General features: G+C 57.5%; 3 protein-coding genes across 12 annotated transcripts; all 3 read right to left on the bottom strand.

Annotated features, from left to right (window-relative positions):
- Window positions 1–29: 29 nt before the first annotated feature.
- DCDC2B (doublecortin domain containing 2B) lies at window positions 30–6,357 on the bottom strand. Its single transcript, XM_056331549.1, has 11 exons — window positions 5,663–6,357; window positions 4,764–4,821; window positions 4,263–4,339; window positions 3,896–4,027; window positions 3,226–3,372; window positions 2,734–2,773; window positions 2,254–2,322; window positions 1,824–2,013; window positions 1,493–1,593; window positions 980–1,027; window positions 30–161 (listed from the first exon to the last, which is right to left on the bottom strand). The coding sequence occupies exons 1-11, from the start codon at window positions 5,950–5,952 to the stop codon at window positions 30–32; spliced, it is 1,284 nt and encodes a 427-aa protein (XP_056187524.1). The 5' UTR covers window positions 5,953–6,357.
- A 146-nt stretch (window positions 6,358–6,503) lies between these two features.
- On the bottom strand, window positions 6,504–12,844 carry LOC130146987 (coiled-coil domain-containing protein 28B-like). Of its 5 annotated transcripts, none has more exons than XM_056333681.1 (10): window positions 12,746–12,844; window positions 11,475–11,670; window positions 11,220–11,374; window positions 10,990–11,144; window positions 10,859–10,881; window positions 9,859–10,240; window positions 9,128–9,271; window positions 8,283–8,619; window positions 7,962–8,080; window positions 6,504–7,511 (listed from the first exon to the last, which is right to left on the bottom strand). In XM_056333681.1, the coding sequence occupies exons 2-10, from the start codon at window positions 11,627–11,629 to the stop codon at window positions 7,470–7,472; spliced, it is 1,512 nt and encodes a 503-aa protein (XP_056189656.1). In that variant the 5' UTR covers window positions 11,630–11,670; window positions 12,746–12,844; the 3' UTR covers window positions 6,504–7,469. The 5 variants fall into 5 exon arrangements, with proteins under 5 accessions (XP_056189656.1, XP_056189655.1, XP_056189657.1 ...); XM_056333680.1 differs by lacking the exon at window positions 12,746–12,844 and adding an exon at window positions 12,298–12,407; XM_056333682.1 differs by lacking the exons at window positions 9,128–9,271; window positions 12,746–12,844 and adding an exon at window positions 12,298–12,407.
- A 1,593-nt stretch (window positions 12,845–14,437) lies between these two features.
- Window positions 14,438–23,374, bottom strand: TXLNA (taxilin alpha). Of its 6 annotated transcripts, none has more exons than XM_056332777.1 (12): window positions 23,135–23,374; window positions 21,423–21,567; window positions 20,137–20,475; window positions 19,538–19,629; window positions 18,375–18,545; window positions 17,828–18,022; window positions 17,534–17,653; window positions 17,196–17,270; window positions 16,588–16,680; window positions 16,092–16,187; window positions 15,250–15,622; window positions 14,438–15,069 (listed from the first exon to the last, which is right to left on the bottom strand). In XM_056332777.1, exons 2-11 carry the CDS (start codon window positions 21,538–21,540, stop codon window positions 15,272–15,274), a joined length of 1,650 nt encoding a protein of 549 aa, XP_056188752.1. In that variant the 5' UTR covers window positions 21,541–21,567; window positions 23,135–23,374; the 3' UTR covers window positions 14,438–15,069; window positions 15,250–15,271. The 6 variants fall into 6 exon arrangements, with proteins under 6 accessions (XP_056188752.1, XP_056188750.1, XP_056188755.1 ...); XM_056332775.1 differs by having other exon boundaries at window positions 14,438–14,939; XM_056332780.1 differs by having other exon boundaries at window positions 15,260–15,622.

The raw sequence follows: 23,374 nt of genomic DNA, 5'->3' as shown, positions 1-23,374 counted from the left end.
CCCTGTACCTAACTGTCCCTCTTTTCCCATCACACTCCCTTTGTGAACTCTTCAGAGCTCTTTGCTGCCAAGGGCAACATCCTTCGGTGCTGTTTATCCTCAGAGTCACTGGCATCCTTTTTCCTTGCCACAGTCTTTTGTGATTTGTCTGCAGTCCGTGCCTTTTGGCAGTGAGAAAGAAATACAGTTATTAGCACCTCACTATTGCAGAAAGATTCTGGGACTAAATTCCTGGATTCCGTTTCCAGTCTTACCATAGCTTTGGTATGCAAAGTTGGGATTCTACATTAAATTCAACATTAATTAATGCCTAGTGATTCTCTCTCTCTCTGCAGAGGAGAGCTGTGAACACGCAAATGTAGTAAAAACGGTACAGCAGAGTGATCTGGGCGGGGGGAAAACAGCGGCACCAGATTGCCCACCCCACTGAGAAATGCCAGCCCAGCCTCTAAAGCAAACACAGCACACCAGGCTCCCCATTGAGCCGAGAAGTCAGGAACCATTAGCTAATTCTTTACTAGGCCTTTCTCTAATTTAAGTTCAAAGGAGTTATTTTCCTTTGAAGTTTTAGTTAATTCAAAGAGGCTACCGAGGCAGAGCTGTGAATCACCTGCAATATAATGCATGTCATCCCATTACATCAATTCTAAATGTCCTTGTGAAAAGTTTAAAGCATTAATGCCACAAATAATAAGCACCTTGCAGACATTTTTCAGACAGAATCTTGTTTCTAAAAACTACTTTTCTCTCTCCCCCCTTTTAAAAAAAGGGGTTTAAACTTGTTACTATCTAATAAAATGTGTTTGGTCATTTTATGAATTACGTGTTTATTCTGTGCCAGCTTCTAATCTTCACCTGGCTACAGGCAAGTTCTGCTTAACAAGTTGTATTCGGGGTTACTGAATTCTAGTGTAAGAAATCAGAACACAGCCAGGAAGGATCTTACATGCTTCACAGAGCCATTAAGTGGAATAAATACCTTACTGTGGTGTATCGTTTTGGCTTTTGGTATAAGTTCTGCAACTTTCTGGAATAGGAACAAGAATAGAAGTAGTACACACAAAAAAAATCGAGGAAAGCCTTTGATATCCTTACTGTAGTGGGAAGCTGTAACTCTTACATTCCAGAAGGGAAATATTCATTACCCAGAGGACAATCTCTCCACTTTCTAAAATGCAAAGCCCTGCAGTTACACACTGTCCTCTGGTTTCTGAAGTTCCCTCTGGTGGTTACTTTCATCTTTACACATTGTAGGGAGAAGCCCAGTGCTTCGTAAACCTAACAAATAGGACTTAAAACGAGCGAGAAAATGGAAGGACTTCCCCAAGCAATTGCTATAAACTACTGATTGATGTGTTCTCATAGGCTGTCTCTGAATGGAGTTGGCCTCCCTGCTGTGCAAAACCTGCAGCACCGACAGATTCTAGTGGGACCACAGGTACTTCCCTGCAGCAGTAAGACTCCTAACAGGGCAGAAAGTAATTTCTCAGACCTGATCAATGGGTACGTCCACCCTTGCGTGTCCATCCTCCTTTACTGCCTGGGAACCTCGCATCTCCTTCCTCGGATCTCTGGGTTTATAGACACTTTCTTCTGCGAGGAGAAGAAAAGAAAAAAGCTGTTCAATGGGTATTGCAGATAGCCATGGCCTGGGCTTGCTGAGGCTACAGAAAGTCCTCGTACAGGCCCAGGAGAGGAAAGAAGCAGAAATAAAGAAGTTATTGGATCCATCACTGCTTGCTTTCAGTGCACCTGCAGGTGTTTTCTTCTTTAGCGTCACAGTAAAGCCAGTCTTCCTCTACCCTTCCAGTAGTGTCCTTTACCTTGATCAGGCCAGCGCTGCACATTCCTGTTGCTCCTTCTGTTCTGCCCTGCACGGACAGGTTTAGCATGGAAAATGGACTCTTCCTCTTTGAGGCGAGATTTCCTGGCTTGCCTTTGCCGTTGTGGAAGAGCAGTTGGGGCCTTCTCTTTCTCTGCAGCTCCTGTGGTCTGCACCCTGTGACTGTCCAGCTGAAAGTATTCATCACACACTTCTGATAGGTCTTCTTGATAACACAGTTTATAAAACCAAGAGAAGTTTCACAGGGCAATCCCTTACACACTGCACTTTTCCCCTGTGACCCTTGATCACCCTTGATCCTGACTGGTACAAAGCTGTAACACTGCATTCTCTGGCTGGAGTTCTAAGCTGCTACTACAAGTGACAAAGATACAGGGAACACCTGAAACACTTTTTGCAGTCACTGCTACCTGTTGAGGTGGTTCAGCAAGAGCGGAGTCACCAGGTCTGTCCTGGGAGCTGGCACAGAGCTCACCAAACTAAATACAAACAAAAAAGGAAGAGTAAATTTTAAAAAGCCAAAGGCACAGATAGCCCAGATGCACGTTTCAACGGACAATCTAAGACAGCCCAGCTGCTGTATCTGTAGTCTCTGTTGGGCATTTGACCCCCACAGTGAGCAGGAAAGATAGTCTAGCTCCAGAGTGAATTCTCCCTGCCTATCAGCCAAAAAGGAGAAGAGGTAAGTGAGGCCACTTTAAAGGAGCTTTTCTTTGGGTCGTGAGATTTAATTCAAGTGTGATTTGGCCGCATCGCTGTCTCTAGCTCCTCTCCTTTGGGAATGGTACCAAGCAAGGATGCTGTAGCTATGGCAGTTGGGAGCAGAGGTATGTCTGCACAAAAGCAATGGCAGTCGTTGCACACAGTCCCATGCCAACTGAGCCACCTACCTTTCTGCGGTATTTTTTGCGCCTGCTATTTTGGTGGTTCCTGTAACAAAGAAGCAGCAGATTCTCAGCATCAGGCAGAAGTCGGCTGTAGGAGGACACAATCTCCCCTCTTCCCATAGGAGAGGGCCCCTGGAGGTGTTTTTCCTCAGCACAGGTAGAGTGGATCACATTCCCGTTATATCACAGTGCCCACCCACCACAGGCCTGTGAAATTCAGTGCCCAGCCTAACGGGCAGGTGTTCCTCAGTGCTTGACGAACACTTAAGTGAGGAACAACCAAACTGCTTGCTTTCTCTGGTGCTGAGCTTTGAACTTCAGGGACTAACCATTACAGCAAAAGCTTTGAAAACACATTCTTTCTTCCTAACTTCCAACACATGAAGCAAAACCCCAGCCCCGAAGCACTGAACAGGAGGGCTACAAAAAGGATGGCTTTAGCTGAAGACCACCATGGAGAGAAATCTTTAAATCACTCTGCCACAGCCTATGTACCACAGTGTCCTGCGTGCAGAATCCTGGGGCACCAGCAGCTCAAAGTAAGGCAGTTTTTTGTACTCCTCATTTCCCACTGCCACGTAGTAATTGCCATTCAGCAGCTCCTCTCCACCAGACACCTGGGTTCCATCCAGCCTGCAGAGTCTTGAGGAAGAGACAGTAAAGGGTTTAGAGCTGTCACAAGACCCTGAACAACCCCTCAGCGTGGAAGCGGTTGAACGAGTGAAAAGTGGTAAAACAGGACCGAGACAAGGCAGAGAGGATCAATCATTCTTAGTATTACTCCGAGGAAGCATGCAGAAATATTACACCCAGGGATCAGCGAGATGCAGTAGATCTCAGCTTTCTCCTTGGGTGCCAGTAAATGGATGTATGAGGAGAAGGTAGGCTGTTTGTTGGATAAAAGCCCCTCCTTCTAGATATAAACTTTTATGCCATGCTTTACTGTTTCCTTATCGCTTTCTCACCAGACCACCAGCAACATCAGCCCTCCTCACAGCTCACCCAGGATATTGGGGTTAAAGATGGGAAAACCTGAAAAGCAAATGAGTTTGCAGAAGCAGACTGGAAGGGCCGTTTGAACTCCCAGTCCACTGCGCTAATCGGAGCTGCTGACATTCCAGACATGAGGAAAGGCGGGCCAGCAGTGCCTTATCTGGATACCCACTTGTTAACAGCTCCGCTGCGCAGGTCGGCTTTCTTTGTCAGCAGGGCCAGGAGCGTGTCCCACTGCAGTGGGGTGCTCTTGGGGAGCGGCAGTGGGAAAGGAGGGCTCAGCAAATCCCCATTCCGGAAAACACTGCAGCAGAAAAAACCCAGAGCGTGTGAGGAGCCAGTATTCCCGTAGCTGTGGATGATGGGGAAAAGCACACAGCCACTGGTGCCTTGGCAATATTTATAACAAATACTTCTGGTAGAAGCTGAGAATTGTCCCTGTGGGGCAGCATTCCCAGAATCTCACAGAGGAATTCCCTCCTCCAGCCTCTGAAAACATTCCCAGAGATCCTCCAAGGAGAAAACACTGAGGCACTTACTGTATCGTGCAGGGCAGGCGGGCGTGCTTCTGCCATCGTGCCAAGACGTTTGACTTCCAGGGGGCTACAACGCGGAACTAGAGACAGAGTTCAGTGCAGAACAGGGACAGCCCTGGGACAGAGCATCCCAGGGCTATTCCCTCAACCAGGAGCTGCCTGCGCTGGGACACCACCCGCCTTGCCTTCAGTCTTGCTGCTGCTAGGTGGGGTTTGCTGTCAGCAGCACCAAGCTGGAGAGGCTCTTTGCATTGCTGAGCGCGTCACAGAGTTGCCAGCCAACCTCCGAGCACACGTCCTTCCCCTGCACTCAGGGGGACGAAGGTACACAGCAGCAGCCCCTGCGCTGTCTCACACGTCCTACCGATTCCTGTGGCGCTTTTGCCTGATCTCAAACAGGGACCTCGCAGCCTTAAACCTCAACTTTAGATTCATCAGCGCCAGCTCTAATGCCTCTCCCACCTCCCTGCTCACTCTGCACCCCCACTCACCCCAGGGACTCACCCGCAGACCCTCGCTGGTTCTTGTCCCATGGAGGTCCTTCCTTCCGTGATTTAAATAGCTGTGGGAACAAGGCAATGATGTTGCCGTGTACCAACTGGGCCACAGCTGGCTAAAGAGCAGTGAGAAAACTACCGACTACTCTGCCTTGGTGCATCGCTGCCAGATGTGTGGGTCACTTCTGGAACAATTCTCCAGGTGCTTCACCTTGTGGTCTCCCAGAACTTCAGTCTAGATTACAATCTGCTGTATCTAAGAAATTCCCTGGCAAATACAGACCATTTCAGAGACCCAGAAGATTTTATCCCTTGGTGCTACTCGCTGACCAAGGCTCCAAGGGCTGGCCAATGGACCACCTCCTCACCGAAATGCAACATACACCAGGGAGCCATATTCACCTGCCACACAACACACACAAACTCTCAAGCGTTAAGCGATGCCGCAAAAACCTTCTTTAACCCTCTGTTAACAGTTCTACTTTTGTGCAGGACTAGAAAACAAAAAAACCCTCCATCAAACCAAAGCAAAAGCATTTGTTGGCAAATATAGCGCAACTATCAGCCCTGCTGAGGAAGTGGGCAGCAGAGCCTCCCACACACCACAGAACAAGGCGCGCGGGAAGCAGAGCAGCACCCATCACAACATCCTGCCAGAGGACACACGCCTCCCTCAGCATGTTTTCTTCTGAGAGTCAAATGATCTTATCAGGAATATTTGCATTTCCCATGTGATCTAGAATATGTCCAGTAGTTTCCAGGAGGAAAAGAAACTCATCAGTCTCTGGTTTTCCTTGGGTTTGTACCCCTCTTACCTTTTTTTTCCATTCACACCCCAATACATTCCCCACAGAGGTGATCTAAAGCCGCCTACCAAACCCAGAGACCAAAGGTCTGTCTACTCACTTGAGCTTTTTGAACTTTTCAAAGCCTGCAGCCACGTACTGGCACCCGTTCTGCAGGTCCCCCAGCTCAGCGATGCGGTGGCCATGCCTGGGTGTGTAGAGGTTCCTCACAGCCAAGGGCGCGTGGATGCTCTTGGTCACCTCATTCAGAAACACCTCGAAGGTCAGGAATCGCCGCTGGTTCACTACAAACTTCCTCCCAGGGAAGAAAGGGTCACCGTTGCGATACACCACCACATTCTTGGCTGGAGGTACTGGAGCTAAGCCACAGGAATTCATCCCCCAGTTCATCCCTGCGGGTCAAGCAAGCCCCGGAGCAGTGTAGGGAGCAGAAGGGAGCTCCGGCCAGCCTCCTGCTGAGCCCAAACCTTTCCCTGTTGTCCCTTCCCAGCGCAGGCTGGCTGCAACTCGCTGTCTCCATGGATGCAGGCCCAGCAGGAGGAAGTTGTGGCATCAACCAACCTGCAGAGCACCTTCCTGCCTGAGAACCAGGAACCACACAGCTCTTTAGTCCTCAAACACCAAGTACAGCCAGCTCCCTCACTAGCCTCCGTGGCCACCGGGCTCAGATTAACAAGCCTGGAGGTGCAGTAAGTGCCAGCATCTTTATGGCAGCAGCTCACATCCCATCCAGATGCTGTCACCCCCTTGCCACCACTTGCTACCTGCATGAGGAGTGCAATGGGTTTCTGTCCTGTGTGGATGGAACAAACATCCACATCCCTGTGGCCTCACCACCCTTTGCACTGAACAGGTTGCCATGGGTCAAAACGGACCACGGACTCGCCTGGCTCTGCCCAGGAGAAGGTGACAAGCCAGACAGGAATAGGCAGATTCAGAGATGAGTGTCAGCAAAGCTTTTTATTCACAGAAAAGCTGGCATAATTCGGGAATGGAAGGATACAACTGCCGTATGGCAAAAGTGACTGTCCAGGTGGCAGGAATGCAGAGTGTCTGCACAGAAGCTTGGGGTCACAGTAGGGAACCACAGCACCATGTGGAAAGACCCTGAGAGACCACGAATGCCCCTGAACTAGAGCAGCACAGAGACACAGCGCCAAACCCTGTTAAGTCCTTATTTGCTCCCTTAAGCACCAGTCCAGGTGACTCTGCCACATAGAGAGATATCACCACGACCAGAGACATGCAAGTCAGGAATCTCATCTCCTGAAGGTTGGGTTTGATGTGCCATCGCTCCCCACCAACTGCCCAGGGAAGCGAGGAAACTCTTCTCCCAGCTTAGTACTTCACCTAGGTGTTCCCCGAAGCCTACCAGGAGTGCTTGGAGATCCCAGATATTGCAGAGCTGTGATGTGCAGAGCCAGCCCGAATACACAGCTTGGATATCAATACAGGTCCCCCACAGTTCAGTGGAGAAGAGCTTGTGTCTGCAGGTTCAAAGCACCTGCTGCCTTTAGGCATTTTAGTTCCACCACAAGCAATCAGCTGGTCAAGCGCCTTCTGAAGTGACAGTCTTCCCAGCCTCGATTTTCCCCCAGGACCGTCCAGCTTAGCCAACACAAAAAAGAGTCCTTGTGGAAGAAGGCCTCGCTGGGACTCCCTCCAGGACATACAACCACCTCCCTGGCTTCAAAGCGTTGTTTAATCCCCACTTTGACCAAGTATTCACTTTTAAAAGAAATAAAAGGCTTTCTTGCCACATTCATCCAAAGTGGAAAACATCAACCCACAGAGCTGGAGTTCCCCCAAGCTGCTAATGTCCATGAGGTCTTGTCACGACTGCAGTGTTGAAGCTCTGCTGCTTCTCCACACCAATACATGTGCCCCTCGTGCTCGGGAATGCTCTCCTATGGACCAGGAACCCCCAGCCTCTGTTTCAGCATCAAATACTGCAAGAGAAAGAAAACCAAGCATTAATGATTAAATCCCAAAGACCTACAAGCAGGAAGGCACCCACCCTTGCAGATTAGCCAGCAAAACTGCTGCACTTGGCCAGAAGATGCACAAATCTCACCTTTCGCGCAACACCTGTAGCAGCTCACCAAGCTGGCAAGTGCCTAGGTATGTACCGCTGCATTATACAGGCAGTTACCAAAGAAGCAACATCCCTGTAGCAGGCCAAGAACAAAGCTTGGAACCAGATCTAACCAGCTCCCGTTTTCCTCCAGCATTCTTTCCCGCCCCCCCCTCCAGAAAAGGGAAAAAAAAAAAAGGGCCTGCCAGCATCCAGTCCGATCGCTGGGTAAATGAGCCATCGCCATTGCAGATGGCACCACTCCAGCTGCAGACAGGCACTCCTCTGACCCCCTGTTTGGGAAGAGGAAGGGTCAGGTCCTTACATTTTTACGGCTGACAATAGCTTGTTGCAGCCAGAGCAACTCCATGATCAAGTGATTTCTGTAGGACTGGAGACCAGACCGAGTTCGGGGAAGCTCCTTTATGTCCTCAAGCGGAATTTCTGCGAAGAAATGGGAGAATAACCTATTAGAACAAAGATTCATGTTGCACCTACTGTCTCCTGCACCGAGTTGGTTCTGATTTTTCCAAGATATTCTCAAGGTTTCGGTTCTCCAAGGACCTACTGCGCTACCCATGCACAGCACCAGGTCCCTCAGACCACGCAGGAGAGCACAGGCTGTGCACCGGCGCCTATCTCTTACCCAGGCAGCCTTCAAGGGACTCTGCCTCCAGGACAGCATCGTCCCACACAGAGGATATGTCACTGCCGTTCTGCCAGTCCTCGTTCTCTGCAGGGGGGATGCACACCTTTTCAGTGCATGTAGTGGCATCAGCCCCAAAATCGGGGGGGCTCACTCCATCACCCTCGCCCATGGAGCTCAGTTCTTTCTTGCTTTGCAGCTGGGCTGTAGGATTCACACTGCTGCAGCCCCAGTCGCGTTCTGGTTCAGAGGCATCCAGCTCGTGTGCTTTTTCCGTGCCAGCCTCATCGCTTGGTACAGTCTCCTGTGGAGCTGCATGCTTCCCTTGTGTTGGTATCTAAAGGGGGAATATGTGAGAGATTGAAATATAAGGAAAAGAAAATATAAAGATCTGAAAGGTGGCTCTGCTGTGGGCCAGAGGCTCTGCCCCAGCCAGAGACGTGCCATCAGCAGCACTCCTGCTACCACAGTGATGTGCTCCGGCTTGAACAGCGAAAACTTTTTCGAGGGCATTTCTTGCAGAAGCGGTAAAATGATGAGAGCGGCACTCAGCCACTGCAGGAGCCACCTGTCAGGCTCCAGGAGTGACCTGTGCAGGGCGGGTGTTTGACCTGAGGCTGAGCTTCCCCTGGGGGAAGAAATCCTCAGTTGGCGACACAGGGTCACGACTCAGGGAGAGTCTTCCAGGCCAGGGCTATGCAATCATTGCTGATTCATTTGGTAGAATTACAGGTTGCTGGGACTATCCCGTACAAGTATCATCTGCCTGGACCACCAAGCCATGCCGCCCGCCGTGTCCCTGTCTCAAACGGGGCCGCAGAAGCCCCCCGCCCTGACGCACGGACCTCAGGGACAAACAGAGGCCGCGGCAGGAGCCGTCCCCTCCACCGCAGCTGGCTCAGGTCTCCTTCGATCTCCCGCACCACCTCCTCGTACTCCGCTCGCAGGTTCCTAAAGCGCTTCCGCAGCAGGTAACCCCTGACACAGGCCTGTGGGCACAGGGCAGGGGCACTGCTGGAGCCAGGGAGAGGGCCCCTCCCCCCCGCCCCCTGCCCTAGCACCCCACAGGACACGGCCCGGCGCACAAGGAGCAAACGCAGCCATGTCTGGAACCAAGGCGGGCTTTAATGAGCCTTTAATGAGGCTTTAATTAGCCGGTACCGCCGGCTGGAGCAGGGCCCCCCGCCGCCGCCCCCTCTGTCCCCCCAGGTGACCCCACGGGCATCCCCCTCCCTTCTCCGTGATGTCCCTTCCCACCTGTGGCCCCCCACGGGCCCCCCCAGGCGTGTCCCCCCAAGCATGCCTCCCCACGGGGGGACCCCCTACCCGTGTCCCCCCACGGGGCCCCCCTAGGCGCGTCCCTGCATGGGCTCCCACACCCGCGTCCCCCCACGCCCCCCCCCGGCCCCCCAGAGGCGTGTCCCCCCACAGAGCCCCCCTCACCCGCGTCCCCCCAGGGGGCCCCCCCAGCCATGTTCCCCCACGGATGCTCCCCCACCGCGTCCCCCCACGGGCCCCCAGCCACCCAGGTGTGTCCCCCTTCCCCTCAAGACCCCCCTCGAGGGCAGGCCCCCACCTGCAGGCGGGTCACGGCGCGGAGCAGCCGCCGCCACCCCTCGGCCTCGGCCTGCGGCCCCAGCACCGCCGCCATGGCCGCCCCAGCAACCCGGCGGCTGGTGATGACGTCACCCGGGCGCGACGGCAGGCGAAGCCCCGCCCCCTCGCCGCCGTCCCCCCGCCCGTGGGGCCCGCCAAGATGGCAGCGGGGGGCGCTGGCAGGGCCTGGGGCGCTGCGCTCCCCCCGTTTGACCGGCGGGGGCCCGGGCGGCCCTTCCGCGGGGTCGGCCCCGCCGTGGGGTCCCTTGGGCGCCGCGGCTCGCGGCCGCCCCACAGCCGGGCCGGGCGCGGGGTCAGGCGGCCGCGTCCTCGGCGTCCGAGCTCTCGGCCAGGTGCAGCTTCTGGCTGGCACGGGTCAAGGGCGAGCGCCGTGGGGTCATGCCGTGCCACCGCCACTGCCGCCCCTACCGCCACTGCCACCGCCACCGCTGCCACCCCTGCCACTGCTACCACTGCCGCCACCACCGCTGCCACGGCCGTCACCAGTGGCACCACTGCCACCCCCATTGCCACTGCCACTGTTGCCACCCCTGCCATCACTGCCACCACCACTACTGCCACCCCTGCCACCACCACCGCCACTGCCACCCCTACCACCGCTGCCACCCCTGCCACCACCACTGCCACTGCACCGCTGCCGCCACCGCCACCCCCACCATCATTGCCACCACCGCCACTGCGGCTGCCACCACCATCACTGCCACCATCACTGCCACCCCCACGATCACCACCACCGCCACCCCTGTCATCACTGCCACCCCCATCATCACTGCCACAAACACTGCCACCACTGCCATCACTGCCACCCCTGCTGTTGCCACTGTCATGGCCACCATCACCACCACCATCACTGCCACCAATGCCATCACAGCCACCACCTCCATTGCTGCTGCCATTGCTGTCACTGCCACCATCGCCACTATGACCACGGCCCCCACCCTGTGCGAGGCTCAGGATACATGGAGCTGCTGAGCTCCTCCAGCTGCAGGAGGCAAAGGCAGAGACTGAGGTGCCGGCAGCGGGGCCAGGGCCAGTGGGGTGCCCAGCCATGGCAGCGGGGCCAGGCAGGGGCAAGGGGGGTGACACTCACATGTGCCAACAGCTGGTCCAGGTTCCTGTCGGCCGCCACCTTCTTCTGCTCCTCAGGGAGCTCCTCCACGCAGACGTCAAGGCCAAAGTGGAGCCGCGCCAGCTTCTCCTGCATCTCCCGCACGTGCTCCAGCTGCTCGAAGGAGCACTCCTTCCCTGTGCCCGCAGGTGGGAGGCGTCACGGCCACCAGTCCTGGCCCCCCCAACCCCCCTGGCCCCCCAGCCCCTCACCGAAGGCCTGCAGCTTTCCCGAGTGGAAGTCGCTGAGGAGGCTGAGCAGCCCTCCTTCCATCTCGCAGACATCGGAGACGTCAGTGAGGAAGCTGTGCTGCAGCGGGGCCCCCCGTGACACCCCTGTGCCTGCCCGAGCTCGCTCCTTGCTTGTCCTGCACGGGGAACAGAGAGGCTGGCATCGCCCAGACCCGCCCTGGCCCCGTGCCAGAGGGGCTGTGGGGGGCTGGTGGCCACCTCTGGGCCCGCACTGACCGCCTGAGCCGGGTGCGCTGCCTGGGTGAGGGCAGGGTGGGCAGCGGCAGCGCGAAGGACGTGCTCTTGCTGTGGGGCAGCGGCCGTGGGGCCCCAGCGGGCAGCGGCGGGGCCAGGCAGGCCTTGGGGCTCCGCTTCTTCCTCCGGTCCTCCATGCTGAGGGGTGCTGGGGCACCGGGGCGGCGGGACAGGGACCCTGGCGGGATGGACGAGGCTCTTGGTGGCTCCTTCCCCGTGCTGAGCCTCTCGTACCCGGGGGGGACACGCGTGCCCCAAGCTGGCGGGGACCGGGGTCCCCCGGGGGAGCAGCGTCCAGAGCGGTGCTGTCCCTGCGGCCTCAGCCCACAGCGCAGCAGGGAGGCCCCGGGACCCGCCCCGGGACCCTCGGCACGGTGACGTGCCGGCCACGGATGAGGCGAGCGGGGTGCACGGGCTGCACCGCGGTGGTGGCAGGAGGGCCGAAGCCGGGCCTGGGCCCCCTCCCTGGCGCCATGCTCGGGCTGCACGACCCCGGCGGCTGCGCTGGAGCATCGCGGAGCGGAGCAAAGCCCAGGGCTTGGCCTCGGCCTTCAGCGTCCCCCCAGCGCTGCGGGGAGGCGGATTTGGGCCACGCCAGCCAGGCCGTGACCCCCCGCTGCCCTCGGCCAGAGCGGGGCAGAGGCCACCGCCGCGCACCCCGTCACCCCGCGGCACTGGCCGAGCACCCCCGCGCCTCAGGGCCCCCCGCAGCGGCAGGACGGGGCCGGCGGGGGCTGTGGGACCCCCGCTTTGTCCGCAGCCTCCGGCCGCCTTCCCAGAGCGCCGTGGCCGCGCAGCCACTGACCTGCGCCAGGCCTTGGTCCGGCCTGTGGTGCCGACCCAGCTGCGGCCCCGAGCCCGCCGGCCACCCCGAGCCCACCGGTGCCTGTCCCTGAGCCCGCCGGCCACCCCGAGCCCCCCCCCCCCGCCCCGGACACTCGTCCCCGCAGCCCCAGGGCTGAGATTTGCATTTAAAGGGAAAGGGAACTTCCTCCGGCGTGTCCCCAGGGCGGTGGCATCGCGGACACCAGCACGGCGTGCAGGATGGCCGCGCCGGGTATCACAGCTGCGTGCGGGAGTAGGGGAGAGGGCAGGATCGGGCCCACGGTCCCGCGCAGCCGGAGCGGGCACGGCCGCCGCGCTGGCACAGCCGGGATCTGCTCCCACGTGCCTTCCCCCGGAGCACCCCGGCAGCCCTGGGGTCGCCACCTGCCACCCCCTCCTTCTGCCACCCCGAGTCCCCCTGGTGTCACCGGTGCGATCGCGGGATCCGCTTCTGCGGGAGGGAGCCCCCAGCCTCGCGCCGCGGCAGGATTCCACGAGTCGCGTCCCCCAGCGCGCGCAGAACGGAGCGCAGCTGCTCGCTGCAGTTATTGCAGGACTTTAAGCCAATTTTGGGACATTGTGGAGCAGATGCAGATGCCGGAGGCTGGCCAGCCGGGGGGTTTGATACCACCGGAGCCAGAAGGCCCAGGGCAAGGGGGGCTGATGCACCTGCCCCCCCCTCAGAGCCACACACCAAACCCCCCATGCTGGGGGTCCTGGGGATGGACCCACCCAACCTTCCCCGCCTCAGCAGGTCCCAGCCTCCCCCACCTCGCTCTGCTGGGCACCAGTGGTGGAGCCACTGGGAGACAGGGAAGCCGCGCTCAGCCCCCTCCCCACCACCCGCTGCCCCCCATCTTCGCTCCCAAACGTGGGCTAATGAACGAGAAACGAGGCGGCAGCGGCAGCAGCAAGGCTGGGTGTTTCTATTGGATACAAAGATACATACAATAGCCCCCGCGGAGGTTATCTGTACCGTAACAGGGAAAAGAAAATAAAATAAAGGGGGTGAGGGGGGATTGGTGACTTTCTGAGAAGTTTTTCTTTTCCTAAAGGAACAGGAAGAGAAGCCCAGAGCCCGGCTGCAGCCCTCACTCAACCCAGCTGCCGGGAACAGGGTGGTCCTGCCAGGCCAGAGCTACATGTGCTCATTTAGGGGCTCCTGCCAGCTCCTTCCATAGGGAAACGCGTCCCCGCACTGGAGGAAGCAACGCTGCCAGCGAAGGGCTGGGAGACAAAGCCCCGCTCGGCTCCAGGGAACGCATCCCAGTGCATCTGCGGGACTGCTGAGACTCGTCAGTCCCCGTCTCTGCTGCAGGTGGCCGCCTTGGTGAGACCTGAACTCGCTGGAGTCCCACGGAGGAAAAGGGGATGCGGAAGCAGCTCCCATGGGCTGCTCCACTGGCAGCGAGGCAGGTCCTTCGCGAGGGCACTGTACAGTGGCGGAGAGGAGATGCAAGAGCAGTTGCGTTGCTGAAGAGAAACCAAAGGTGTTCCCTGAACCCATCCGCTGCAAGGAATGGCCCTGGCCAGCTGGCTTCAGCTTCAAGCCAAAGGCAGGCAACACTGAAAATCAAATCTGTCACAAAGAGAAGCTGCAGCAAGGTTTCCAAGCAAGAAGAGGTCTCCCAAAAAAACAGTGAAAAGAGAAAATCTCGAGAAACTAAGGAAAGATCCACCAAGCCCCGTGCCAGCAGGCCCCACAGCTGTCCATAAACACCCTCCCAGCACAACAGGGTCCCTCAGGCAAGTGCTTCAGACACAGCAGCGCTTGGGAGACACTCTTCTGCAAAAGCGGCGAGGGAAAGAGGAAGGGGGGGATGTGCCAGCACCGGCACGGCCGGACCGGAGGGCCCGCAGGAGTGTGACACTGCAGAAGGGACCAGCCCGCAGGACGGTCCTGGTGCTGGTCCCAGCAATGCAGCTTAAGCAGCAGGTCGTGGAGCAGACTGAGGTTTTATCCTCCTGGAGCCCCAGCTCTGAGGACACCTCAGATCCCGCCTGCTTGGCGCCGAGGGACGGGCCCAGCAAGTCCCAACGCAGGGGCAGAGGAGCTCAGGTGGAATCTCCCCATCCCCTTGCACAACTGATCACACACGCTTGTGCAAAACACTTGGGAATTAGACCTTTGGATTAACTGTTTAATACACTTGTGCACATGTGCGTATAGCAAAGAGGCAACTGTGAATCGTAAGGCTACTGAGACATCGGCAGGTTCTGGGGAGAGCAAAGGCCCTGCGGGAGGCCTGGCTGAACCGGCCCCCCCAGTTTCTCCACTGCTTTTTGTCCCCATTCAATACACAAAACCCACAGAGGGGAGGGAAACGGCCTCTTTCGCCCCCATTTGCTCAGCTCACGCCCTGGAGAGCTGCCAGCCAGGCCACAAGAAAACACGAGCAAGTCCGGGAGCTCCCTCCTGCCTATCCCAGAGGAAGGAGCGAGAATCCAGCGCTGGGGAACGCTTCAGTTCTTCCCTGCTCAGCTCGTTTGCTTTCACTCGATGCCCGCGTGTCGCTGTGAAGGTGGAAGCTGCGACGCATCCAGCTGTCCCAGCGCCGCGTGCCGGGGCAGATCCACGCACCTGCTTTCCTGAGCTGCGCTAGATTTTAGGGAAGTCGCAGCCTGCCAATGACAAGGTCTTTTAGTGAAAGGGACGATCAGTTGAGTCTCCATATATTAGTTATCCACACACACACAGGGAGGTGGGTCATTCTCGTTTTCATGTACATCCATATATAAAGTGTACGTTGCCCTGCAGAGATTTTATATATCATATATATATATATATAAAATTTTAAAAACCCTCCAAAAACCTAAGCTAGGAAATCTCAAATGCCCAGGACGGCCATCCTCTCACGCCTGTCCAAGGACCAGGAGAGGGGCATCAGATCAAGTCTTATGGAAACATTCACGTTACCCTCCCTCGCCCTACCTCTGCCTACCGCACGACGGGCTCAGTCAGCGCCCTGAGTGCCTTCGTCAGTCCCACTCTGCCCCAAGGCTCCCACGCTCAGTTCTCCCAGGTTCTCCGCCGGATCTGCGCTGTGCGTCAGCCTCCCCGAGTGAAGGCAATCTTCAGCCAGGCGCTGCTCTGCTGCGGCGCTTCCCACCGCTGCCTCACCGTTGTCCCGGGATGGGTCCTTCAAAGGCTCCAACAGGTCCGTGTCTGCCCGGGGTGCGTGGGCACACAGGTCCTGCACCTTCTTGTTGAGGTCATTGCGCTCCGTTTGCAGGGCTCGGCACAGTTTCTCCAAGCGCTGGATTTTCACCTGAAGCCCCTCTAATTCTTTGTCCCGAAGGGTTTTCTGCAAATAGAGAGGCAGTTCAGATCCCACCACCTTGCGGGCGGCGAGGCAGAAAGGGGGAGAGCCAAGGGTTCCCTAGAAATCTGTTAATCATTTTTGTGAAGCTGGGATATAAAAACCCAGCTGGGATATAAAAACCCAGGGAAGCTCAAGGGGAAAACACCCCAGACCAAGCAAACATTTGGTGTTTGCAGAACCTGGTGCTATTGTCACCGCTTCCTTCTTCCTTTGCCCTCCCCCGAGGTCAAGAGACTGCCTGGCTTCTTCCACCCACCTCTGCACTAATTAACCATCGCTCCCACCGTGTGACAGAGGGCTCCCACCACCGCGTCCAGGGAAGAAAATCAAGCTGAAAGGAAACCCACACCACCCGCCCCAGCCTGCCTGTCCTGCTACCCCTCGGCTCCAGCCCGACACCACAGACCACACCGCCGCGCTGCTCTGCCTGCCTCAGCCCCAGCCCCCTCACCTCCTCAGCCATTTCCAAGAGCGCTTTGTTGCTGCTCTCCCAGCGAGAGCGGTACATAGTGGTCTCTTTCTCCAGCTTCTTGATTTTCTTAGTCATCTACAGGGTGAGGGTGACAAAAAGGGAACAAATTAAGTCACAGGCAGAGTGCTGCAGTTACATCTCACGTGTCCTCAAACAGGCACCCACTATCCCAGCGCAGAGTGAGGTTCTGCTCTTCTGGGTCTCCTTGCGGTCGGCTTCACTGGGGGGAAACAGTGACCAGGCAACAACAAACCAGGGGACGGGGGTAGCGTTGCTTGTTCTGATGCAGCTGGGGCACAGCAAGGGTGGCATCAACCTTCTACGAGCAGCCAGCTCGGGGCTGATTTTAATACCAACAAAACTAAATATATTTTTTTTAGCTGTGGCTCTTCCAGCTCACAGAAGCACCGAGGAGACAGACAGGCAGCGCCTCCAGCCCACGCAAGCTCTGCCAGGCGGCAAAAGTGTTACCCACCTTCTCCATCTCCTGTTTAAATGTTGTGAACACTTCACTGCTTTTGGAAAGGGTGTTCTGGAATTCTTCAAACTTCTCTGTGTAAAGAGCCAGCTGTGGGGGGAAACAGGGTTACAGCTCCTCACTGCTCACTGCGGCACCTCCTGACAACCTCCCCCAGCAGAGGGGAGATGTCAGCCAAGAACGAACGGAGCGAGTCACCTCGTGACTGGACAAACTGGCAGCACGGAGCTGCTCTGCCAGCACTGGGTACTGGGGAATGTGGAAAAATTCCTTCCTGAGGAAACATCCTCAGAGGCTGATGTGTTCTACAAACATCTCCTGGCCTTGGCAGGAGACACTTGCTGGGTCTGATTCAGCAAGGTCTGATCACACGACTGCTCCCAGCACTGGCAAATGTGCTGGTAAAAACCAAAGCTCCTTTTTTCCCAGAAGGCAGAATTGCCGGAGGGAGTCTCAGCTCACACGGTGTGGACACAGGCTCACCAATGCCAAACCCAGGAGCAATCCTGCCCCTGTGTTTTCCAGATTAAAGGAACTTCAGGTTGTTCTCCACTTAGGGAGGAAGAAAAATTCAACAGACGGAGTGCGCAGACCTGGTAACTCACCTGCTGCTTGAGATGGGTCTCCTGCTGCTTCATCAGCTCACACATCCTCTGGGACTCCACAGCTTCCTTCAGCAGCTAGGGAAGAGCAAAAGCAGTTACCTGGTGGCTACCAGGGAAGGCTCTCAACACGCCCCCGCACAGCCAGCGCTTGGCCTGCAGAAACCCAAAGAGCAGAGCAGGGCTCCGGCCTTGCTCCCGAAGCCGCTGGGCACGCAGGAGGCCCAGGGTGGCCCGATCCGGGCTCTGCACTCAGCAATCCAACAGTAACAAGCCTCCACAGAGGGACAAGGCAAAAAGCAAAGCGCTCGCAACCGTTCAAGAGCTGCTGCAAGACTTACAAAGTCCTTCTCCCGCTGGTGTCTCTCCTCTGCCTCCTTCAGCATCTCCTGCGCCTGCTGGAGCTTGGCATCTACCAGCTGCTGCTGCAGGTCCTTGTGTTTGAACACCTTATCGATGTGCTGCCAAGGGAACACCACCCGTCACTGACATGCCCAGCGCAGTCCTTGCTGCCCGGGCAGCTCCCAAGGGAAGACCCCAGAGGCCCCTTCTCCCCTCCAACAGCAGAAACACGCCTCACCGGGCAGAACGGGCGCACCAGAGCACCCTACAGCCGGTCCCCTGCCCTGACCCACCTCTTCCCGCAGCTCGTACTGCTCAATGAGCTTCTTGAGCCGCTCCGCCAGCTCCATGTTCTCCTGGCGCAGCTTGGAGTTCCTCTCGTTGTGCTGCTCCATCTGGAGCTGAATGTCATTCAGCGTCACCTGGAAGTGGGATGTCACCTCCTTCCGCTTCTCCTCTTCCTCCCGCGCACGCTGGACACCCTCCTCCTGTGTGAGGAGGGCAGAGACAGCAGAGACACGTCAGCCTCTGTGCTGGGCAGGCAGGTGAGCAAACTACCCAAACTGTGATGCTCTGAACCCTCCCAGCCCCCCACTATTGCTTGTATCAATCAGGAAGGGACCTGGGGCCTTTCCCCTCCTTTTCTCCAGCGAATATATCCTGAGGTAACGCTCAGGCGCTGTGGAGAATGATGGCTTAACAGCAAAATTAAAGCACTGCCCTGGGTGGCAGGCTGTGGACAACCATTGGTAAAGGTGAGCTTGCCAAAACTGCTCACGGCAAGCGATCCAAGCGCTTGGGATGAAGCGGCTCTTGGAGTAGAGCCCAGGAGGCACTTGCCTTGAGGGTGCGGTTGTGCCTCTGGAGCTCGCGGCACAGGCTCTCCAGTTTGCTGCGGGCCAGGATGGCCTTGCTGTGCTCGCTCTGCAGGTGGTCCTTCTCCTGCACCAGCTGCGTCTGCTTCTTCTGCAAGATCTTCATCTGTTTCTGGGAATTACGGTGCTCTTCCAGCTGGGTTAGGGGAGCAAAGGGCACAGATGCAGCAAGACAGACAAGGCAATATGCTGTGCCCCGATGAGGGGATGTGCTCTCCGTGCTCTGAGAGGAGTACAAGAGCTTTGTAACACAAAAGATGCCACTTTTGAGCAGAGCGGGACTGACGCAGAGCTCAAAGTCCCCTGGGCACGGCCTTTCTCCTTCCCGAATTTGTGTCCCGCTGGAATCTGAAAGACTTGCACATTCAGCCAGCACCCCCACAGACACGCTGCTCAAATGGAGCAGAGCTCTGAGCACAGGAAAAACCTGCACACATCCACTGTGGCCACGCACAGAGCGCCCCACACCTCTCCTCTGCTCCAGATCCATGCACAGAACTAGATCTGCACCTAGAACTAGCTCTGGTTAAACGCGGCATCAGACCGCGCATCGTATGGCTGAGTGCGCACACGTAGCAGCATGGTGACTTTGCCAAACACACATTTCTTGCTAGGAAATTATCAACAGAAATGCAGTGACCGAGTGGCAGAGACAGCAGACGTATCTGTGCAGTCTCCTGTTGCGGCTGGGCCTGTCAACTCACAGCTCAGCCCTGCCTGCAGAGATCGGGACACGCAGGCTCAGCGGAACAGGCCACAGTACGCTCCTGGCACAGGACGGGCAAGAGATGCAGCTTCCACGTTAGAGGAGCAGAGAGAAAACAGTTCTGAAGTACTCTTACACGCAGATTTGCCAAAAATACCCTTGGACATGCTTACGCTTCTGCAAACATCCAACACCTGGCTGGACCAAGCAACGTCCGTCCTCTAAAATTTGGGTATCCCGCACTGCAGAGATCTCAGAACACACATTGCAAAGGTCCATGTGTGTTCCTGGCCTGTCCCTCTCAACATCAAGAGGAAAAAAAATAAACGTACAGCCCTACTCTGCCTCCTCAAGCAGCTCCTGCGCTCACTGCTGCAGTGTCCTCCAGCCCCAGAGCCTGGAACGAAGAAATAAGCACTCACCAGCTCAGCATATTTCTTGCACAGTGCTGCTAGTTTCTCCTCTGGCGTGCTCAGGGTGTTCAGCGTCTGCATCAGCAAAGTGATTTCTTTGCCTGGAATGAGACACAGAATTCTGAATAAATAAAAAATAAAATCACTTACACAGAGTTCTGGCTTATAAGGACAAAGACAGGAGAGACAAACCAGGTCTCACAGCCGTGCCTGCCCTGGGCCAGAGCTACCATCTCCAGCGCCTTCTCAAGACTCTGCCCCAAAAATTTCACCACATGCAGGGGGTGAACAACTGAAGCAGCTGGGGAGAGACCTGGTTTTCAGAGCAGGAAACCACCACTGGGCTGGCTAGAGAGGGTCGCATCCAGCAGAAGAGAAATCCACAGAATCCGGAGGCTGCAGCAGCACGCAGGAGCTGTCAGTGCCTTCACAGCGCTCCGCGTGTTCCCTCCCGTACCACAAAACGGGACGCCGTATTGTTCCCAAACGCTGCTGCACACTGCACCCGAGGCACTTCTTTCACTGACAGTAATTAGCGCGGCATAAAAACCAACGTCCGCCCCGAAGTTCTCAGGCTGGCAGCACAACCAGAGCAGGGAACCTCTTACCTAGGCCCTTGGCTTTCTTCTTTTCCTGAGCCTTCTTCTGATCCCGCTCCCCACACTCCTCACCGGGTCGAAACTCTTCGGTCCCCTTCGTGTTTTCCTTCTCCCCGTTCATCTCGGGGCTGCCCGTCTCCTGGTCACCGTTCCTTGGGGACTCGCTACGACACTTCTCAGCTTCTTCTGGTTCCACAGGCTCGCTCTGCCCGCCGTCCTCGCCCGGACCCTCCTGGCTGGCATCCACACAGTACGTGTTCAAGATGTCCTCAAGCTGCCTGCTTAGCTCTTCCGAGACGTCCCGCACGGCGGGCCGGGAGGACTTGGTGTCCTCCTGTGCAAGAGGAGCTGTGGGAGAGGGGAACAGGAAAGCGTGAGACTTCCCCTGAACCCTCTGATCTCTGGGCTCTAGAAGCACACGGCAAAGGGAAGGTTTCCCGAGCACCCCACCGCACCGAGGCTGCCTAAACTTCCAGCAACATAAGCTGCTTTGTTCTGGCTGCGTCTCCAGCCAGCTGCCCTGACAATGGAGGTGCATTCCTAACAGCCTCTCTTTTGATCACGAGAGCATGACCAAGCCCCTGACATCTGTCAAGAGCAAAAATTCCCCTCCCTCCCCACCGTCGTTTAACGAAAGCAGGTTGTGCGTGAGCTTTCCCTCATAGGAACTGCTGGCTAATATCCCCAGAGCCAGGCTTTTTTACATTACAATAGATTTTTAAACCTGTGTTAGCCTCTCTCCTCGCATGTAAGAGCAGCTGCACGTCTCAGATCACACATATCTCGTCCCCAACAGCAGACACCCAGGGAAAGAGCAGGCAGCACATCCTTGGCTCCCAAACTTCCTCCAAATGAGAGACTTAGAGCACTTGGTTATTAAAATAACTTTACTCGCTGCGTGTTTCCTCCATCCCACATATACTAGGCATCAGAATACAAGGCAGGGTTAATTTTACCCCAGCACCTACTCGATTAGACCTGGTTTTTGTCTTCCAGAGAATAATTTTTACGAAGTGCCAGTAACAGGGATGGTCACTCAATGTAATGCTTCCCCAAGGAAAGAGTTGTCTGACATTTTTTAACAGAATCCTTAAGCAAGGATAAATAATCCATCATTTTCAGGTGAGAATCAACCCCGTGCTTCCGTCAGGAAGCAGGTAACTACTTCAGAACTGTACACACACAGAAATAGCAAGAAATCAGGATTTTCTGCCCCAGGAATCACAGCTGCTCTTACACAAGTGAAAGAGCTGGATACAACAGCCCACCCTCATACGGAGAAAGCAACACCGCACCTTCCAGGGGTGCCGCGGCCTCCGGCGCGTCGCCCTCCTCCAGCCCCAGCCCGCTGGTTGTTTTGGCGGAGCCGGCAGGTTGCGGGGCTGCTTTGGTCTCCCCACCTTGGTTCTTCATCCTGACCCTCCTCAGTCTCGACAAACCCTAGAGAAAGGGAAACAGAAACTACTTCACTGTCAGAAGTAACACTTTGGAGGATCTCGGGAACCATCAACCCAGACACCGGGAAGGAACTTGCTCTGGGCAGAGGCTGCCACCCGCAGCTCCGTGCTGAGGAAAGCAGCGCTGGGTTTTCAGTTTACACCTCACCCCAAAGCTCCGCGTGGCGGGGGGACTCCTCTTCCAGCCGAGGAGAGCTGGCAGCAGCCCTTCCCCGAGCCCGGCAGCACCTCCCGCCTCACCCAGCACACCGTTCCCCCGACGTGCTGGGCACCACCTCCCGGGCCCCGGCTGTCCTTCCCTCTTGCCCCCACTGCGGTTTATTCCTGAATTTACAAATTCTGGGTGGTCTGTGTGGGCTGGCAGAGGAACCCTGTCCCCGCAGCGGGGGATCCGCAGGGCAGAGCCCCAACAGCAGGGAGGTCAACACCTCCTAAAGCCGCACAGCTGGCTGAGGAAAGCCGGCTGGTGCTCAGCACTGGCAACATCAACCAGCATCACCGTGAGCTGGTGCTGACAGGCCGAGCTGCGATCCTGGCTCCTCTCTCCTCATCCTCTCTCCCTCCGCAGGGCTGTGGTGCGCTCTCCCCTTCCCACCCGCACTCCCTGCTCTAGGTATGATGCTAATGAGGGGCAGGGGTGCTAGCGATGGGGCAGGGGCACTAACAGCGGGGCAGGGGCACTAGTGATGGCGCAGGGGCACTAACGGCGGGGCAGGGGTGCTAGTGATGGGGCAGGGGCACTAACGGCGGGGCAGGGGCACTAGTGATGGCGCAGGGGCACTAACGGCGGGGCAGGGGTGCTAGTGATGGGGCAGGGGCACTAACGGCGGGGCAGGGGTGCTAGTGATGGGGCAGGGGCACTAACGGCGGGGCAGGGGTGCTAGTGATGGCGCAGGGGCACTAGTGATGGGGCAGGGGCACTAACGGCGGGGCAGGGGCACTAACGGCGGGGCAGGGGTGCTAGCGATGGGGCAGGGGCACTAACGGCGGGGCAGGGGCAGCCGAAGCTGCTCCCCCGGAGGCGCGGGGCTGCTCGCAGCAGCACAGAACGCTGCCGACACCTCCCGGTGCCATTTTGCGGCAGTTCCGCAGTGCCCTCGCCCCCCCCCCCGGGGAGCAGCCCGGGCAGGGCTGGGGGAGGCCCAGCACAACGGCACACGGCGGTGGCTGCGGCCAAGCACGTGTGTCACCCACCCACGTGCAGGCGGCGGCCCTGCCCCCCCCCCCCCCCGGGGCTGCCCCCCCCCTCCCCGGGGCTGCCAGCCCGCACACCGGGCGCTCTTTCTCCCTCCCCGGGCTCCGACGGCCGCCCCCGCAGCCCCCCGGGGTCGTACCAGCCGCCCCCCCCTCCGCCTCGGCCCTCGCCGCCGGCCCGGCCGCCCCCGCCCCTCACCGTGGTCCCCCCCCCATTAATATTTCACCCCATCTCTAATTAACGCACGCCTGTGCCCCCCCCCCCCAGCCCCGTTAACGCCTCCGCCGGCGCCCCTGGGTGAGCCACCGTGCCGGTAACGGCACACGCGCCCCCCCCGGTGACGTCATGCACGCACCCCGTGGCGTCAGCGGCAGCGGTCTGACGCAGGGCTCCCCGCTCTCCTCAGCCAATCAGCGCGCCGGAGCCGGCGGCCCCGCGGTACATGGGAGGGAGGGGGGAGCGGCGCAGCCCCGCCGGTGCCGGTGCCGGTGCCGGTGCCCGCGCCCGCGGCCCCGCCGGCTCCGCCGCCTCCCGCCGGCCCCGCGCTGAGGGAAGCGGCTCCGGCCCGGGCCTCCCAGCGGCCGCGCACTGCGCA

The sequence above is a fragment of the Falco biarmicus genome, chromosome 3 (assembly GCF_023638135.1).
Source record: "Falco biarmicus isolate bFalBia1 chromosome 3, bFalBia1.pri, whole genome shotgun sequence".
Classification (NCBI taxonomy): Eukaryota; Metazoa; Chordata; class Aves; order Falconiformes; family Falconidae; genus Falco; species Falco biarmicus.
Note: the sequence above shows the minus strand (reverse complement) of the source record. Positions and strands in the feature narration are given on the sequence as shown.